Source organism: Carlito syrichta, unplaced genomic scaffold (assembly GCF_000164805.1).
Source record: "Carlito syrichta isolate Samal-C Ts95f unplaced genomic scaffold, Tarsius_syrichta-2.0.1 Scaffold303338, whole genome shotgun sequence".
NCBI lineage: Eukaryota > Metazoa > Chordata > Mammalia > Primates > Tarsiidae > Carlito > Carlito syrichta.
The window spans coordinates 579,149-600,560 of NW_007247434.1; the positions used below are offsets into that span (position 1 = coordinate 579,149).

The following is a 21,412-nucleotide window of genomic DNA, read 5'->3' on the forward strand; positions in this document are numbered from 1 at the left end:
AGAAAATGACTGACAGTAGTGGGAAACTATGGTGGGGGAGGGAGATGGGATTAACGGTAGTAAATATCTGTCTGGGGATGGGAAAACACCTCTTATCAACAAGGGTGTCTGAATGAAACGTATACCTAACCCTTAACTGTACCCCACAATATCATAATTAAAAATATTGATTATAATAAAAAAAAGGTGGGCAAAAGGCATGCATAGACACCTCTCAAAAGAAGATATTTGGGCAGCCAACAGACACATGATAAAGTGCTCAGCCTCACTCATCATCAGAGAAATGCAAATCAAAACCACCTAACCCCAGTAATAATGGCCATCATTAATAAAACAAACAACAACAGGTGCTGGCAAGAATGCAGAGAAAAAGGAACACTTCTATACTGCTGGTGGGAATGCAGACTAGTACAACCTCTTTGGAAGACAGTATGGTGATTTCTGAAAGAACTAGAAATTGACCTTCCATATGACACAGGAATTCCCCTATTGGGAATATACCTGAAGGAACTCAAATTATTCTACAAAAACGATGCCTGCACATGTATGTTTATTTCAGCTCTATTCACAATAGCAAAACCGTCTTGCCCATTGAAGCTGGACTGGATTAAAAAAAAATGTACATATACACAATGGAATATTATACAGCCATAAAGAAGGACAAATATGTGGATTTTGCAGCAACTTGGATGGATTTGGAGTCGATCATACTCAGTGATTTATCACAGAAACAAAGAACTGAGTTCCATATGTTGTTACTCATAAACTGATTTTGAATAATTATAATGGTATAAGAAAGCGATTGGCAGTAGTGGGAAACTGTAAGAGGTGGGAGATTAGCAGTTGAGGGAAGCTGCTAGGGGAGGGGGGGCGTACCGCATCAACAAGGGTACCTGCGTGATCAATGTTTATATACCTAACCCTGAAATATACCCCATATCTTTATAATAAAAATTTTTAAAAAGCATAAAATAATTTTTAAAAAAGAAACACCATAACATATCAAGAGAGACCGTGAAACAAAGGGGTGGGGGACAACATGTTTTTCCTCTTTTTAACAAGGGACCTCGCATTTTCATTTTGTACTAGGCCTTGCAAATTGTATAGTTTGCCCTGCCTCTAAGTTATCCTTTGCCATAAAACCTATTTTCATTGTTTTCATCTCACTTTTCAGTATCTTTCTGTAATTGATTCATCTTAATTTATGGTCTCTCTTCTTCCTACAGTTTGGTTTGGCATCAGTTATCCTGATGCAAAAGCACACCTTTTCTATTTGTTTTTATACATAAAATTCTTTATATTCATTAGATAGATAAGTTTACTACAAGAAAAACCCTCTGTGGTCAAAAGGAATAGCCATACTCCCTACTTTTCAGATCATTAAGTAATTATTCTCATTAGAAGAGGGAGGTTTTAAGAATCGTCCAAAGTAAAGACTTCCACTTCAGATGAGAATTATATCATTTCAAACTCTAGCAAAGTTAGAAAGACAGGTTAGAAATGTAGAGAAATAAAACACTTAAAGTACAGCTTCAATAAATTAATAAGATATTTATATCCTATGTACTTGATAAAAGTAGAATTGTGCATTTATATGAAAAATAATAGGGTTTTTTTCTTCATCTCCTGGATAGGTGATCCATTTACTGTAAAATATATGGTACTTATTTTCACTTTTGATGCTTGAGAAAAAAATTTTAGCAGGGGACTTGTTAGGGTCAAACTATTTTTATGACTTTTCTTAATCTTACTTCATACTTCACAACCTATATAAAGGAGATTCATCAATATCTGCATACAGGGGAAAATTGGGAGTTAAAAGTTACATGGAGCTGTAATTACCACTTTAAAATGTGTCAAACTGACTTTATAAGAGCATTTACTATTTTTTCTTATTTTTTTAACATTCTTGTTTCTAAGAAGAAGAATGTTAAAAAAGCTGATATATACCAAACTGCTGTAGTTACTTTAAAAACATGTCAACATGATGGTAGAATGAAATGCTGTTTTACCCCAAGGTTTGACTGCTTCCCAGTTGGTCTCAATGTTTAGACTGAGACATAAAGCATGTTCTAGGACAAAGATTCTCACATTTTAGTGCATACAAGAATTTCAGGTACCATTAAAAATACTAATTTATTTTTCAACCTCACAAATTTCAATTCCCAGAAACCAGCACTTACAACAAAATTACAGATGATTTTAATAAAGTTCTGCTGACAAAATTTAGAGAAACGTTGTTCTAAAAATTTCAGAAGAACTCACTTTTTAAAAGCCATTTGTCAAATAAAGCACTTTTCAACCCAGAAATGTCTTACCTATAAAATGAGCTTCAACTATTTTGCTCCATTCAAGAGCTTTCGTGGTCTGAACTCAGCCCCCTCATGAGCTGCCCTTGTCACCAGGTCCCGTGCATTACAGTTGATAAGGACACTGCTCCCTGAATCTCTGTCAGACCCTCCATTCACTATCCCATATACTGTGCTTCAACCAAGCTAAACCACTTATAGCTATCCACACATGCCTTTTCATCTCTCTGCTTCGCTCCTTTGAGTGACATTATTTCTCCATACTGATTCTCATCCTATCCCATCTTTGTCTAACTAACACCTACTTATCCTTTAAATTGCTTCATCTAGGGCATGTCTTCCAAGCCTTCAAAAATGAGGAGGGCAAAGGAAAAGAGAAAAGTCATTTCTTGAAATTTAATCATTTCATATTTTCATTTTAATCCTCATACAAACTTAAGAAGTAAATTCTAAAATCATCGAAATTTATAGATGGTAATGCTGCAGCTTGGAAAGGCTAAGTAAACTTTCCCAGAGTGACAGAGCCAGCTGATGATAGGACAGAGGTTCTTGGCTAGTACCCTGACTGACTCTAAAGCCAATGCTCTTAGCAACCATGCTAAACATCCCAGGTTGACTTAAGTGCTTCTCCTAGGAGTTTCCCCATTATCCTACATAAACTCCTGCCACAGAACATCGTGCTGCACATCTTTATTTCCCTCAGTGTATCCCTCACCTAAGTATAAGTTCCTTAAGGTAAACACGGTGTCTTATCACTGGTGTAGCCTCAATAATTAGCACAGGTTTTAATACACAGTGGCCATTATGAAGGAAAGAATGAAATTTACTTATTCTTTAAATTAGACAGACTCCAAAGCTACAAAAATAGACAAGGAAGATAGACAATATCCCCAGTTCTCACAGAACATGTAGACAACTGAGGAAGACAACTTCACACATAATTCACTAACATATGATGCACGTTCTAACAGGGTGCCTGGAGGCATGAGGAGGAGCTCCTTGGAGAAGATAAGACATACTGCATAAGAATAAGTGAGTGGAAAGATAGATTCAGGCAGGAGCAATGGCATTCAGGAAGGACTAATGAAAGTTCCACCTTCTGGATCCTAAGCTTGAAGTAGAAAGTAATCAGAAATGAGTTAGGAGAGGTGGACAACAGCAAGACCAGCAAGGCCTTGGAGAGGCAATGAAAAGTCATCTGAAAGTTTGAAGCACCGAAGGGACAGATTAGATTTCCATTAAATTTTTTTAAACTGGGGCAACCCCTTCATGTCTCCTCCCACTGTGGGAGCTTTTCCATCCTCTCAATAAATCCTGCTCTCCAAAAAATAAAAATATAACATATAAATAAATAAATAATAAAAAAAAAAAACCAATAACCACCCTCGCCTGCAGTCTATGAGGATGGATTAGAGGAGAATCAGTAAGAGGAGATGGCAGGATTTCAGTTTGGAGGCTACTGAAATAATCAAGGCAAGAGGTGACAGTTGCTCATGACAAAATGGTGACCATCAGAATGAAAAGGAAAGAAAGGGATAACGGACAGATGAAATATAAACAAAAGAGACAAATCAATTATGATTTACTGAAGCCACATAAAACGACAAAGGAAAAACAATGTAGATCTTGCAACCACTTATTAAGAGAAATGCCCCAATCATTTCTACTCTATTTTCAGTATCCTCAGGACAAATTAAAATGACCCTAATTGAAATAATTCACTAACCTGTTTGTAAGGAGTATCATTCAGATAAATTTCAGTGTCTCCAACTGAAATCAAAACGCTTTTAGAACAGACAATATCGTTGTCAAAGCATTTCTTGTTCTGGGCAATGATAGATATATCTGAATCATCTGTACTCTGAAATGTCAGAAATATTTTATTAATACAAATGTATGCAATATATGTAATTTTTAGTTATTTTCATTAACAAATCTTAAAAAAGACCAACATTTACAAGACACTGCATTGCAATTGAAAAATAACTTACCTCTAAAATAAAAATATTTGTATCCAATAACAAGAAAAATTATATAGAAATATAGTAAGATAGGTCAATCTTTCAACATTTCTCATCTCTGTTAAGTTTTTGTTCTAGCAAAGCTTTTTTCTATTTTATTATAGTAGCTCAAATCTATCAGACATTGTCATTTTCTCTATCAATAAAAAATCAACAAGAAATATGTCACAAAGGTGAATTTTAAAATAAATATTTTCATTTTAAACATGTCTTTAGTGTTATTTTAAGGAGTTTTCTGACTGGACAACTGTTTGCCTATAAATTAGAATTCAAATATATGTTTAAAACTTCGATATATGTTAGCAAGTAAAATAATGCATATTATTAAGAGCTAGCTTTGAACTTTACACGCGTTATCTTGTTTAATTCTTGCAATAACTTTTTGAGTTAGGTATGATCTCCACTTTACAGATTAGAAAACTCCTGTTAAGAGGGATTAATTGATGGTCTGAGGTCACTTTGCTAAGAAGTGCAGAGACAGAGTTCAGATCCCTATTCTCATTGGTTTGGTTTGGTTGTTATGCCACGTGTAAATAAATGAGCAAGGGTCTGGCAATGGTTGAGAAGAAAAATCAATTTCAGATTATAGGATTTCAAAGAACATTATTTAGCCTCGCATACTCCAAATGTAACACTTCCACCTCTCTTTAGACCCCATTCCTTCAGTCACTCCCCACTCCATTCACTAAGAGCACTCTTTCTAGAATCAGGGTTTCTAACTTTGCACCCCAGTTTCATGGACAAGCTTTATCAGTTCTACAGACCCTGTAAATTCATTATCAAATGTCATTTGTGGTATTTACAAATTTTTATTTTTAATTGACAAATTATAATTCTGTATATTTATGAGGTCCAATGTGATGTTATGATGCATACATATGTGTGTATATGTAATCAATTTGTAAACATTTACAGTGGTTAACTTGATTTATATATTGACTAAATAAAGCTAGTTAACATATTTATCAGCTCATATACATATCATTTTTCTAGGAAGAAATCTATGATTTTTGTGAAAGTTTCAAAATGGTCCTTATCTCTCCAAATGCTAAAAGCTAGCACTCCAAGACCCCACTCACTAATTTGTGGATGGTTGGGATTTTATCAAAAGAAAAGAAAGGAGTGTAATATTTCTCTTTGGACTCCGTGTCCTATTTTCAAAGGCCCACACATATTTCCTGAATCTTCTTCATTTTGAGACATATGAGACAGTGTTTATTTTTGTAGTAAGAAAGAGTCATTACATGTTTGGGAATCATATAGGTCTTGATTTAAATTCTCACACTTAGTTTTTCACGTCACTAGCAATATGAACACTAGCTCAATACATCTTCTACTTTGATCAAATTCTCCCTGTCTGGTTAATAATCACTATAGCATAGTGCCTAGAGGATAGGTTTTTAGTACATGATGTTGATGGAGTAATTACTGTGTCTCTCTGTAAATGATTTTCCCTGAGTAGGTGCTGGGAGCTTTTGCTTCTTTTTAAACAATCCTTTTTGCAAGGCATTAGCTAAATTTTGAAAAGGAGAATAATAAGGGTCATTAAGATGATTATGGCATTGTGCTGCTCAAAAAAATAATGCCACACTTTTCTGCCTTTCTGAATAATTTTCAGAGAAGAATAAAATATATAATTCAGGGTTTTGTTTTGTACTTCCTCTTGGGGAGTGTTATTTAGATTAAAGGATGTGAAAAGCAGGCTGAAAGTCTCTATTGTCATTACATTTCTATTACTATTAATTAAAGTGTTTCAATATTAGTTTTATTCTTTATATTGAATCTGAAATGTCAAGACATATTGTATATTGTATGGTTTGTCTTATGTTATGCTGACAGTAATTTTAAACAATAGTAGTGCCTAAGAGTCACATTTCTACAATTTCCACTTCTAATGTATTTCAAGTTAATATTAAGCTTAGAGATAATGCTAGACAGTTGCTAAGCAACACAGTAAGTAATGATCACAAAGCTAGAGAAGAAAGGCCAGCAAGAACGTGCCTCATGTGCTTCTCAAAAACCCTTTATTCCCAAGTACTAAAAGCTTTGATAGAGAATATTCCCCCAAATGATTTCAAAACATAAACTGTCAGCACCCTTCAAGGTAATATATGATTGCACTTGACATTTCAGTCTCCACCTGTCACAGCCCCCTCCCTTTTTAAGGATAATTATCCCATAAAGTCCCAGTTGATATGGCAGTCACAGGCAGTTGTACTTTATGTCCCAAAACAATATATACGTGGATTGACCAAGGGACTTCAATGCTGGTAGAAGAAAACAACTTTAGTCAATTAGATTCTCTCTCAAATTTGAACAATAAAATATGGAATTTTTAAAAAATACTTTGCAGTAATATCTGAGGGTGAATAAACATAAAAGGAATATAAGGTAGACTAAGGGCTGAACATGTGAGAACAAGCTGAACACACGGAGAAGCAGAAACAGTGACTGAACGGAAATCAACATAGAGAAAAGATACAGGAAAGAGTTAGATAACCAAGCCTAAGTAAGCAGAAAATAGTTACAGAGAGACCTGCATGAATAGCATCTGGGCATCTATGAATCTCTGTTGTCTGGGGTGGGGGGTGGGGGTGGGTAAAACCATCCTTCAGTTGACAGTTTTGTGAGGTTCTTGGAAAATTTTCCTGAGATGGTATTTCCCTTAGGGCTTTACACTCAAATAACCACAGCTCCCTCTATTGACTTTCTATTGTCATTACATTAAATTAAAGTGTCTCAATATTAGCTTTATTAAATCTGAAATGTTAATACATTTTGTATATTGTATGGTTTGACATAGCAAGCATTTAACCAGAATGTCACTAAGAAGGAAAGCCACCCTGAGCTGCTTCAATACCAAGGAAAGCTACTGGAAAATACACTGACATAAAGGAGAACTGAGTTACAATGTTTGGGGTGGAAAAAAAATATATCCTTGGAGATCCAGCACCACGCTTTCACCTTCCATGAGACTTTCACCTAACAAAACCAGTTACAGTTCCACAACAAAGCTCTCGCTTTTCCTATTCTCTCAGCTTGTTATATATTAATGCCTCCCCTAAATATAAAACAACTGAGGATAAAGCTAATGTCTAAATAATTGTATCCTTAACAGCTCCCATCATAGAGACACAGAGTGCAGACCTATTTAATAAATGAATAAATAAAAAAGAAAAAAATGATGGAAAATCTATTATGCTAATAAAATGTTTTAGAAAATTTTAGTACATAGGGAATGTCTTAGTCCATTTTGTGCTGCTATAACAGAACACTTGAGACTGGGTAAATTATAACCGAAATTTATTGGCTCACAGTTCTGGAGGCTAGAAAGTCTAAGGTCTAAACAAAATGTTTAGCAAACTACAAAAAAAAACTTACTTGCGTCAAAAATATTTATTATAATATAGACAAAATGTATTATACTAAATATCCATCAAGATCCAAGTTGTCTTTCTGCCTCTGACCCTTTTGCCTTTAGCATGTTCTTCATATAAATAATATAGATAAAAACTGAACATCCAGAGGACAAATCAAATTAAGAATCTCATATTAGGGAGCAAAGTTGATTGGTTTAATGGTGGTTAATATTTGTAAATGATTCCTATTTGAAGAAAAATTTAAATTGTCATTTCCTAAGTTTAAAACTTTATGATACTTCTAAAATAAATTTTCTTCCATGGACTTAGAAAAAAGATTTTAAGATAATCAGAGTTGCTAAACAGGAAATCAGTCAAAAATACCAAAAGATCTTATTAAAGGAAAATGACTTCTTCAGTCACCTTTAGAATGGCCAAAGAAAGGGAAGGTGATGAAAACATAGTAAATTTATTATTTATGAGAAATAATTCCATATAGGTTCTATAACGTTTTAAATCTTCAATTTGTTCCTTACTTCTGCAATTTTCATTTAATTTTATTTCCTTTTAACTTACTTGATTTATTTCATCATCTCTTGCAAAACTTTTATAAGATATTTTTATTTTAAGAGGAGCAAAGTTTACTCAGAATGGAATTCTCATCTGATTTTTACATGCTAGGCCTCTTTCTTTTCTTTCCTTCCTTCCTTCCTTCCTTCCTTTCTTCCTTCCTTCCTTCCTTCCTTCCTTCCTTCCTTCCTTCCTTCCTTCCTTCCTTCCTTTACTTTTTAGTGCTTTACTTTTTTGTAGTTACATTGCTGTTAATTTATATTTTACTCTCATTTGATAGAGATAGCTATGCCTAGTTTTATCTAGACCTCAAAATTTGCCTACAATGTAATCAATTTCCCTAGACTTCCTTTCCTCTCTGTTTTAATTCTCTATGGATTAATTGATTAAATAAAAATAAGAGGTTCGTGTAATCCAGGTATTATGAGATCACAAGCAACAAAGAGTTTAGAGGAGGAGACAAACATGGAAATACAGAACCCATGAGGCTCAGTGTTTTAAGAAACTCTTGGAGACAAGAGCCACCAGAAGAGACAGAGGAGTAATCAAAGACAAAGGGCCAGAATCAGTAGAATTACAGAAGACAAAGCAAGAGTGACTTTAAGAAGAAAAGAAGATACAAATTGAAAATGTTTAACTGGGTGTTGCATTTAGGTCATCATTGACTTTTGCAGTTGCAATCTAATATGAATTTTGTGATTAAATAACTCTCCCCTATCAACCTAAGTTTCCAAATGAAGCAAGGCCCATGTCTATTTTTGCTCATCATTGTACCTTCACTTCTCGGAATAGGGACTAACTTAGAAAGCACACAAGAAATACTGATGTGAAAAAATGATGCGAGATACAGCAATTTGAGAGTGATTAAGTTAGGTTTCCATAAGCTTAAAGAGACAGTGAACATTGGAAATATTACCTGAAGAGAGAGTTGGAAAACTCAATCTAGAACAAATCATAGGAAAAAAATTCATGGTGGAGTTTGCCATAGATTCATGGAAATGGAATCTGGCTCTGAAATCTGTGAGTTGGAATATTATATTTCCCATTTTTTGCTAAAGACATCCAATGTTCTCTTTCTTTGAGTTTATAGCGCAAGTCAAGACGCTGTGTGATTTCTCATCTCTTTTTTTCACATAAAGTGAGTCTTTTCTCAGGAAATACAATTATTTCAAGATGTTTAAAAAATGATGTGTCATACTATGTGTATAGTAAACAGCAGTCTCCAAAATCAATAAAATATCAAAGAACCTGAATTTTTAAAGTATAATAAGTATTTATTCAACAAATTTACAGTAAGTACATACTGTACATACAACTGGGTTGCATTTAAAACCACACAATGCAGAGATGTGCGGGAAAAAAACTTTAATATATGTTTAAATAAGTGACTGAAGTTACATAATATTTTTTAAACAAAGCTGAGTAAATATTAATTTTTAAAGTCCAATTGGAAAATAAAAGAGAAATTTTTTAAAATTAGATTATAAATCTTTCTCAGGGCCCAAAGAAATAGAAGATAAGTTTCACCAGATGAAAAGGTGTTACAGATAACAAAGATATATCCTGGAATTTGTAATCAACACAGAGGAAAGAAAGTTGGTTGGGAAGAATGAATTAAATCTGCTATTCTCAGTGGGGATTCCTGCCACTAAAAAAGCAGCAAGTAAATGAATAGAGCTGACAGCCATTCTAGCCCTCTCAAAAGACATACTGATTCTTCCAGAAAAAAGAAGGCTCTGTCATGGGAAGTCTTGGCAGATGGAGAAAGCTAAAAGAAAATGCTGCTAAAGAAAAATTAAAGCAGGAAAAAAACTCAAGTATTGAGAAATTTACTATCAAGCTTGGTCATATTATAACCATAAAAACTATATAATCCAAATATAACTTAATGTGTTATTGTTTATATTCACTAAACCAAGTTAACAACAATAAAAATGGTTGACATTTATTGAACATTTATATTATGCACTATCTAAGACCTTCACATATATTTATTTCATTTAATCCTCAGAACTATATTTGGAACTAGGTACAGTTATTTTCTCATTTTCTAAATAAGGAGACAGAGGCACAGAAAGTTAAAGAGCTAGCTCACTACTTGTACCTAAAAAACCTTACGAATAAGTTAAGCAAATTAGTTTTAAATTTATGTTACATTTTATCAATGTAAGGTTGTATTAATGGCACATGAATTTGATATATTACAGACCAGCATACTTGTTTTTAAATTAAATCTTCATATAAATGCAAAAAAAAGTAACCGTGACCTACCTTTATCAAAAAAACTTGGCAATCACTAATATAGTCATATTCCAGTCCATCAAAAGAATGATAATGTCGGTCCCCATATACTGTACACATTGCTGGGCATGGGTAATATGTGCAATTGAACATTCCTCGTCGACAAACACTATTGGAAAATAACGGGAGTTACCTTTTTAAGAAACATGGCTCTAATTAGTGATTTTCAAGTGGCATTAACAATGGAATATTTATATTCAAGAGTATTCACGAGCCAATAGCCTTTACAAATAATGACAAATCATTCTGATACTATCTATTACATTGATGAGTTAGGCATGCATTTTCCATTTTATTTACATAATTTTTAGACATCAAAACCACGCCTAGAAATTATGTGTGGGTCACGCAGCAAATAGATAATGGACTAAAAAATTGAACATAGGTCTGCTGATAGCCATAAAAGCACAACACCATCTTCTATATTTGAGTTCATTTAAATTCATTAGATATGACATTGCTCATGAGTTTAGAATCTTTGTCCATATTTTAAGAAAATTATATTTCAAATTTTATTTTATGGTTTTGTTCGGCTTATTTCCAAACCGAAACCCTTCATTAAATATGGTTTTGGCTTTGCAATATTTAGTACTTTCGTATAAACTTGAGATTTGTATCTCTTAATTTTCAAATTTAATATTTCACACTTTTCTTCTGGGTTGAGCAAATATGCATAAAAATAATGGTACGGTCTTCCTGTAGATAGTAGCTGTCCAGCAACTCCTGAATCCTAAGAAAATCTTATTTACTCAGGATTGATTTGTTGTTTTGCTGAAGTCAGTCACATTAAGTAAATACAAGATGAATGAAATTAACACAATTAGGAAAACTTTTGTGAAATAAATGGATCTTATTACCAGGTGTAACATGGTGTAGCAATCACTTCTCCTGAGAGATACTCCCAATCTTTCCAGATACAAGGGCAGCTTTCAGGAACATAACACTTTCCTTTGTGCTCTGCCATTCTTCCAAATGAAGAAGTAAAAAACTATTTAGTAGGAACTATTAATTTCAGCTTTAAAGTATTAGTAGTCATGTCATATTCAACCCTATCTATATTTATCATAACTGTCTAAAGAATACTCCCTCTGACCTGTTGAGGTGTTGAATCCAGTCTCTCACCCCTTTTATCCACACAGTACCTTTCAGATCACAGTATATTAAATGCCAGGCAAATTATTAGATTTGATATGTTTACTCTTTTGTTATTCACTTAGTACGTTTAGAAAAAGGAAGATAGAAAACTACATTTCTAATAAAGTGAATTATTATGAAAAATCAAACATTTAAAGATAAAGTGAGAGTCCTTTTTTTTTCAATATTTTCTACTTAAAAGACTCTGGAGTCTAACAATGTTTTTATAAAATCGTAAATTATAAAATGGTTAACATGTTCTCTCACAGAATATAGAGAATAATCAAAAAGCTTAATTTTGAGTGCTTAGAGTTAAAAACAGGAGAGTTTAGTTTAGACATGTTTTAGACTAAAAAAGTCATTATATCAATTATTTCACATCATTTATTATTAACATAAAACTTGAATGTTTGTTTTTTTTCAAGTGTTATTTTCATCTTGAAAGATTTTTCCCTGAGAAACCATTTTTAAAATTTGTGAATATAAAAACTAAAACATATACAAAAATTATGCTGTAATATAAAATTTAATTATAAACATAAAACTAAATTTAAAATTTTAGTAAAAAATTAAACGCAAAATCAGGGAAGAATTAATTTTGGTGTGTTATCAAAATATTTTGATATAAAGACAAAATAAAAACATATATAACATAAATTTCAATTCCTTTAATACAAATAAATATATATTCCAGTATTCTTAAAAAATTTTTTCTAAACTAGCTAAGGTAAACAGTAATTTAAAATAATGACAATCAATATTATAATAATAAATAAGTATAATAGTCATAAGTCACAAGTCATAAAGGTAATAATAATTTAGATGTGCAAAATAATACAGAATAAAAATAACTTTAAATCTTAAAATAATTTATCATTTAAATAACTTATTACAAATTAATCTATTAAATAATTTATTTTAAGATTATAATAAAAAACAGTAATAAATTATAAAAATAGCAACTAAAATAGATAAAATACATAAAGTTTTTATATGTTTGCTTTAAAATGTAATAATTCAAGGTTATAAAAATTAACAAAATTGTACAAATTAACATAGGATTCAGGAATCCTGAATTCTTGACTCTTCTCTCAATTAGAAATAACCCCATATATTCCTTTAGCGCTCTGCTTCCCTCTCACAACTTTTCTTATAAAGTTTTTAAAAATTCCTTATTCAACAAGTATGCTGTCCACTCAATGTTCAACATTACTCAGGAGGACCATAAATATCTCATTAATGGTTATGTCTCAGTGCACATAGAAGATATTCAATTGTTGAGTAAATGTGCATAAATGAGGTTATTTATATAAATAATGTATTATCACTCTTAGATTTCTTTCTTTCAGAATAACACTGCCCTAAATTCTATAAATCACTCACCTCAACTCTCCCAAACTTCTAGCCACTTGCCCTGGGTTTTATATCTTCCTTCTGCCTGGAAAACCCTTCTCCTCCTATTTTCTGCCCAGCAAACTTCTTATCATTTAAAACTCAATTCAGTGCAATCTTTTATGTCTCCAACTCCCTCACATATTCCCTATTTGTAACAATTTGTACAAACCTTTATTGGAAGACTTATCACAATGAACTGCTAAGTGCTTACTTCATGACATATTTTATAGTTATAATAAGGATAAGAACAAAACAAATATTTTTTACTGCTTACTATGGCCAAATACTAGTCTAACTACTTTAAATATGCCACTTATTTTATCCTAGTGACAATCTCCTAAGGTATATTCTATTATTATCTTATAAATGTATTTTAGTACCCCACCATCCCTATAGCTTAACACAATGCCTCAAACATTAGATGCCTCCTAAACTTTGGTTATTCAATTGTTTAAGTGAGGGATACCTCACCAAAATAAACCACAATCCCCATTTATCCAGCCAAAGTAGTAGCTTTAAGTGACTATGCTAATGACTGAGGAGTTTTTCATAACTAATAAAAACTGAAGAAGGAAAAAGAGAGCTATAATTCAGTGTAAATTACAGGCCTACCTCAGAGATATTGCAGGTTAGATTCCAGACCAATGTAATACAGCAAGTCACATGAATCTTTTGCTTTCCAAGTGATTTAGTCCATTTTGTGTTGCTATAAATAAATACCTGAGGCTGGGTAAATTATAAAGCTAAGAGGTTTATTTGGCTCATGGTTCAGCATGGGGCTGGCACTTGCTTGGCTTCTGGTAAGACCCCAAGAAGTTTTTACTTGTGGTAGAAAGCGGAGAGGGAACTGGCATGTCACATGGCAAGACTAAAAGCAAAAGTGGGGATGTCCAAACTTTTTAATAATCAGATCTCATGTGAACTCATTACTACAGGGAGGGTACCAAGCCACTCCCACAGCCCAAATACCCCCACTAGGCCCCACCTCCAACACTGGGAATTACATTTCAACATGCGATTTGGAGGGGACAAACAACCAAACTATATCACCCAGAGCAAATAAAAACTATAATTACACTATACCATAGTCTATTGAGTATACAACAGCATTCATTATATCTTTTTAATAAGTACAAATCATAATTTTACAATTTTCCTTTATTACTACAAAATGCTAACAATCATCTGAGCCCTCAGAGAGCCATAAGCTTTTGGCTGGAGAAGGGTTTTGCCTTGATGTTGATAGCTGCTGACTGAGCAGGGTAATGACTGCAGAAGATTAAGATGTCTGTGATCATTTCTTGCAATAAGATGACAGTAAAATTTGTCACATTAAGTGACTTTACCTTTCACAAAATATTTCTCTGTGACATGCAATGCTGTTTAATAGCATTTTACCCACAAACTTCTTTTGAAATTTGAGTCCATCACCTCAAACCTTGTCACTGCTTTATCAATGAAGTTCACATACGACTCTGAATCCTTTGTTGTCATTTGAACAATGTTCACATCGTCACCAGGAATCGAGTTTATCTCAAGAAACCACTTTCTTTGCAAGCAACTTCTCATGTATTCACATTTGGTCATGAAACTGAAGCAAGTCAATAACACCTTCAGGCTCCACTTCTAATACTAGTTCTCTTGCTATTTCCACCACTCTGCAATTACTTTTGCCACTAAAGTCTTGAACACCTCAAAGTCATCCATGAGGGTTGGATTAAACTTCTTTCAAATTCCTACTTATGTCGATATTTTTTTCTCCTCCCATGAATCACAAATGTTCTTAATGACATCTGGAGTGGTAAATCTTTTCCAGAAGGTTTTCAATTTACTTTGATCAAATTCATCATAGAAGTTACTATCTATGGCAGCTGTGGCCCTATAAAATATATGTTTTAAACTAAGACTTAAAAGTTGAAATTACTTCTTGATCTCTAGGCTACAGAATGAATGTTGTTTTAGCAAGCATGGAAACATTAATAGCCTTGTACAGCTCCATCAGAGCTCTTGGGTGACCAGGTGCATTGTCAATAAGCAGTAATATTTTACAGTGAATCTTTTTTCTGAGCAACAGATCTCAGCAGTGGGCTTTAAATATTCAGTAAACCATGCCTTAAACAGCTGTGCTGCCATCCAGGCTTTGTTGTTCTACTTATAGTGCATAGGAAGACTAGATTTAACATAATGCTTAAGACCCTAGAATTTTTGGAATGGCAAATGGGCATTGACTTCAACTTAAAGTCACCAACTGCATTAGCCCCTAATAAGAGAGTCAGCCTCTTCTTTGAAACTTTTTTGAAACTTTGAAACTTTTTTTTTTTTTTGAAAACTTTTTGAAACTTTGAAACTTCTTTGAAACTCTAGTCATGAAAGTGGTAACATATAACATATAATAATAAATGTTTGAAGTTAAAAAATAAAAAAAGAAAGAAAGTCCTAGATGGCATCTTATTCCCATACAAAACTGTTTTATCTGCATTGAAAATCTGTTGTTCAGTGTAGCCACCCTCATCAATTATCTTAACTAGATTTTCTGGAGAACTTGAGGCAACTTCTCCATCAGTACTCGCTGTTTCACCTCGTACTTGTATACCATGGAGATGACTTCTTTCCTTAAACTTCATAGACCATCTTCTGCTAACTTCAAAGTTTTCTTCTGCAGCTTTCTCTACTCTCAGCCTTCACACAATGAAGGAGAGTTAGAGCCTTGCCCTGGATTATGTTTTGGCTAAAGGAAATGTTGTGGCTGTTTGGATCTTCTGCTCGGGCCACTAAAGCTTTCTCCATATCACCAAGAAGACTGTTTCTCTTTCTCATTAGTGTGTTTTCACTGTAGTAGGGTGTTTAATTTCCTTAAGAACTTTTTCTTTGCATTCACTATTTAGCTAAATGTCTGGTACAAGACTAGCTTTCAGCCAATCTCAGCTTTCAGCAAGCCTTCCTCACTGAGTTTAAACATTCCTAGCTTTTTATTTAAATGGAAAGATGTGTGACTCTTCCTTTCACTGAAACACTTAGTGGTCATCGTAATTAACTGCCTTCATTTCAATTTGTTGTGTCTCAGGAAACAAAGAGGTTTGAGGAGAGGGAGAAAGATGGAAAAATGGCCCATAGGTAGAACAGTCAGAACACACACAACATTTGTTGATTAATTTTGCCATCTTACATGGGTGCAGTTTGTTGGAACCCAAACAATTATAATAGTAATGAAAGATTATTGTTCATAAGTTAACATAACATATAATAATAATGTAAAATTTGAAATATGGTGAAAATTACCAAAATGTGACACAGAGCCATGAAGTGAGCACATGCTGTTGGAAAATTATGTCAATAGACTTGTTCAATGCATGGACATCACAAAACTTCAATTTACAAAAAACATAACACCTGTGATGTGCAATAGAGTTATGCCTGTATCTGTCTTAAGCAAGTTTGGGCAGTAGGATAAGTAATAAGCATTTACTGAGCACTTACCATGTACTTGGTGTACCGCATATTCTCAACCATCCAAAAAGTAAATATTATTTTTTTAATTAGCACAACCCAGAAATGTTTAGTTGAAAAAGGAGTGGTTCTAAGATATGGGCACAATTAACTCATTAAAGGAGGGTATCTGGAAAGAGTTTCAAATCATACTAAAAATCACCTTGTTTGCTTGTTTATAAATAGGACATAGGCAGGTTGTTGTATGTCTAATGAACAGAAATTTGCTCATAATTGCTACTCACCTTTACCAGTTTGTCTTGAGTAAGACAACTAGGATTGTGGATAAACCTGAAACCTGTATCACATGAGGTAAGAGTGAAGGAATTTAGATTTATTTTTAAACCTGGAGATGAGAAATCTTAAGGGTGGAGCCTGCTTAACAAGAAATAAATATTATTATATCCATTTTAAAAAGATAAACTTGAAATTTCAAATGGTTAGGTAACACCCTGAGGTACTTCAGCTAATAAGGAGAACCAGTATTTGAAGTCATTTCTCTTTGACTTTTTTTTCACAAAACTACTTTCTATTTTTTCAACCCACAGTGAATTCTAAATCAGGGTTATGTGGCTGTTTTATAGTCAATAAACTGCTGGTACTATCAGAAGCCTCATGAAAACAAATCATACTAGGTTACTGTGCCAAAATGAACCAGACAAGGTCACATGGAAGACAAGGCAAATCGCATTACCATAAAAAACTTTGTAAGAGAAAGTCCTCTTAACAAAATACTTTCAAATCAGTCAGAGGCCAGTAAGTCAATTCCAAATATATTTATTTCAATACAATCAGAGAAGGTGGGAGAAAATTTATTTAAGTTTTTGTAATGAGATTTGGCCAATAAATAAATAAGTCATTATCAAGCTAAAAGTCAAAGGTGGCAGTGGACATATTTTTAAAATACTAGCATCAAGCACAGCATATAAAACAAAATTAGGATGTGGCTTTAATCAGCCATGCATCCTTAAGAGTCATAATCAAATCAAATAAAGCAAGCAAGGTTGTAGGTTTTAATTGTTTCATCATAATAAAGGGTTTTTTTCCTCTTAATTTTTTTTTTTTTGTTTTTTTACTAAAATGTCTTCCTTGCTTAGCTGCCCTACGGCCTAATTTCTACCTGTCTTTATTTTCCCGTGCTTGGGCACTTGTTCTTTTGTTACCTTCTTTTCTCTGCCTCCTATGCCCTTTCTGTCTAAAGAGATTAATACCAGTCCCAAGTTACTTGGCTTTTCAGTCTATTCTAGATGGGGGCCATGTAGACAAATGCATCTCTCCTGGGAAACAAACCACAAGCCCTCTCTCTCTTTGCTCATTGTTTATATGAGCTGATCCCAGGAATCCCTTTGTATGAACATGTTCATTGAGGAAGAATGGTGACCTGTTTGCCTTAGATGGCCCTCCCTCTGTTCTGCCACTTTTCATTGCCAGTAGAGGGAGGACCAGGAGGCCAGATTATATGGGTGCTTGCAAGGAGGCCAACAACCACCAAATTCTGTGTATATCTTTCACGTGTACTAGGCATTTCTGCAATGAAAGAAAATTTACGAAGATAAAAGTAAATTATACTGCCACAAAATAGTAGCTCATATTTATTGAGTACACACACACACACACACACACACAGTGCCTAATTAGGCTCAAAAGGAACTTGCAAAAAAAAATCATTCAGCTAAGAGCTGCTGAGGTAGGATTTGGGCTCTGGTGTGTCTGAAGCCAGAGCCCCCAAGTTTACCCACTGCTCTCTGTAGCCTAAATACACTGTTTTCTGTAACATTTATAAGATAAAGCAGTTGGTATCACTGTTACACTTCACATCCACAAGAGTAACTGCACAACAAAACATACAAAATGTATGTCCCTGAAGGGTGTTTTGAATAGTGACTAATTGTGTTACTTTCCCAAAACTACAGTTGAAATCAGTAAAAACATTCCAATTTCATCCAGAAGCGAGTTTTCAATTTAGTGTATTACTTTGAATATCTCACAATGTTACATGAGCTTAGCAAAATAAATGCAATAATCTCCAGTGACCAACCCAAACTTAACCAATAGATGAACTATTTTGGCTATTTCTATAAATAACGTCGCCAAAAGAGCTTGTGTTTTGGTCAAATCCTGACTGTTTTGTATTATCAAGAAAAACAAACTTACCCTGGAGCACAAACACAGCCACTTATACAGGGTGAGGAGGGGGCGCAAGTGAAGTTCATGGCCAGGTTTGCGCATGTAGTCTCACAGTTGACACCACCGGCTGGCAATTCAGGGTCAGGAAACCTGCAGTCGAAATACTGTTTTCCCTCTGGGCAAACATGCACTTCAGAGATAAAGCACAGACAAAGTGTCTTTAACTTGTATTTGTTCCATCGACAATAATCATATTGACATGTACGTGTCTCAAAACAAAATTCACCATAAAGTACTTTACCAGTTATGATAAGACGATGCGTATACTCTGTGACTTTTAATTGATGAGGTTAAAAATATTTTCTAGCCAGATTCTCTTTAGTCACCAAAACCTAGTTTAAGTCTAAAAATATTGGCTATCTTCCATAAGATAAAAACTAACTACGATAGAATTTTTCCTGAGGTCAAAAAATAATATTTTGATTAATCCAAACATATACAGAGGATACCAAAAAAAGTATGAAAATTTTAAGAAAGGAAAAATATATACCAATAACAAAAGATGAATACAAGTCATGTTTGACTTCTGCAATTACAAGAGGTGCTCAAAGTGGTTACCATCAGCATCTAGACATTTCTGAAAAGTACTTTGAAAGGTAATACATAGATAGCATCTCTTTTTTTCTTTTAATTTTTTAACTTAAAAGATGTGGGGTACAATTCAGGGTTAAGTATACAAATGTTCATTATCAGGTACCCTTGTTGATGAGGTGTGCTCTCCCCTTCCCCAGATTCCCACTACTGCCAATTCCACTTCCCTGCTTCCCTCCCAGCAGTTTCCTGCTACTGCCAATCCTTTTCTTATAGTATTATGATAACTGTTCAAGGTTCACTTATGAGTGAGACCATGTGATACTCAGTTCTTTGTTTCTGTGAAAGATCACTCAGTATTAAAGACAACATCTCTAAAAATGTGTATACATTTTTTGGCATCCCCAGTATTATCAATTTTTAAGAACTGAAAATATAGTATATTTAAACGTTTGCAAAGCCACTATGAACACATGATACTTCTAGAATTTGCTTCACCTCTGAGTCGTTCATTACATCAGAGCTCACTATACCGTAGAAGTGCAGACGTGGACATAATTATAGGCAGAACAGGGGCTACATAGCTTTTAGGCTTTCAAAGATCAATACATTCCCTTAGGTGAGGCCAGTGGGATCAAGCCTTGTGAATTCCTTTGTGAGAAGGCTACCCATCTGAGCCTCCCTTCTTTAGCTGTGAGTCACCCTGAAGAAAATAGGACAAACCAAGGATGACTCTATAGCTACTTAATATGTGTGTGGCCCCTAAACATACCTCGTGAAGAAGACTTAGACTAGCCTGAATCTTTGCAAAGTAAATCCAGGATGTGTAATTCAAAGTCAATTTATAATAATATATACTTGGACATTCAAATAAATAACAAAGCAATAACTCATATTTACTTTTATCAGCCTACACTTTTCCTGTTCATTAAAATATAAGACAGCAAGTTTTATTTATCATTTTCCTAGAATTACCCCCATAGTGACAGAAGTTGAGGCTCTTTATACGCTGAAAGTGAATGATGCATTAGGTCTAATACATAGGATCTTAAGAGTGATAAGTGTAAAATGACATTCTAAAGAGATATGGCAGTAGATGTCACTTCATATGCCATTTTAATTGGTTGGTCTAGTCCCAGAGCCTTGCCACTTGATGTAGTCCAGGAACCAGCAGCATTAACGTTACCTTGCCGATTGAGAGAAAAGCAGAATCTTGGGCATCGCCCCTGACCCACTGAATCAGAATCCGTGTTTTTAACAAGATCCCCAGGTGTGCACATTAAAATCTGGGAAGTGGCGGTCTACAGTAGAGTTTACAAGTTTAAGTACCACAAATGGATTACAACAGGTGTCTGGATACATATCCTTAAAGCTCTTGGGGCATCTGACGTGGTCCCGGGGTAGGCAGCATCTAGGCAGTTCTGTCCCAGAGTGTCCTACAAATATTATAATTCTCAATGTGAAAAAGTTAGGAAGCACTGGAGCACTTTGTTGAGAAATTCTCAAGGCTATACCAGTGCACACTGGCAAGAATGGCTGTGATGGATTGAAGACTTGTGCCACAAGAGTGGAGACAGCATCAGAGCTGCATTCTCCTAAAGGAAAACATCTGTTGATATCTTACCAGTAGAGGGCGTTGCTAATTCATCACATTTCACAGTCCCATTTGAACACTGGCTGGAAGTAAACAAAGAGTTAATTTATGAAACCAAATCTCAGGGTTTTTTCTGAATTTCAACAACAGCCTAAAGTGCAAAAATTGACTGAGGACTTATACAAATGTTATTTTTCCCACAATTTTTTTTACAAGTAAATTTTTGAGTTAGGTCCAGTTTGAAGAGAGCTATTTATTTCAATTCAATACAATTGTATCAAACACCCACAAGTGTAGGGCATTGTGAAATGCATGGAAGATACAAAGACCAAAATTTATAATCTTTACCCATATAGTAAAAGAGGAAGGCATACTATTAAATAATGTATGCAGTATGACATGAAACATAGAAATATATTTAAGAGAAGTAAAATAAAAAGCATTTTAAAATCTGTTGGCAACTGACATCATGGCAATCAAAGGGCAAAGTCTGAACAATTGTGAAGAATGGATGGAGGTTATGAT

The 21,412-nt window shown here is 34.0% G+C and overlaps 1 protein-coding gene across 1 annotated transcript in view; it reads right to left on the reverse strand.

Annotated features, from left to right (window-relative positions):
• The window catches only part of OTOGL (otogelin like), a 147,017-nt gene that overhangs the window by 77,554 nt on the left and 48,051 nt on the right, over positions 1-21,412 (reverse strand). The window contains exons 22-26 of the mRNA XM_008058432.1: positions 20,918-20,970; positions 18,730-18,892; positions 11,418-11,525; positions 10,531-10,669; positions 4,036-4,170 (exon numbers count right to left, since the gene is read on the reverse strand). Of these exons, the coding sequence (XP_008056623.1) occupies positions 4,036-4,170; positions 10,531-10,669; positions 11,418-11,525; positions 18,730-18,892; positions 20,918-20,970 (598 nt within the window). The remainder of the gene's footprint in view (positions 1-4,035; positions 4,171-10,530; positions 10,670-11,417; positions 11,526-18,729; positions 18,893-20,917; positions 20,971-21,412) is intronic.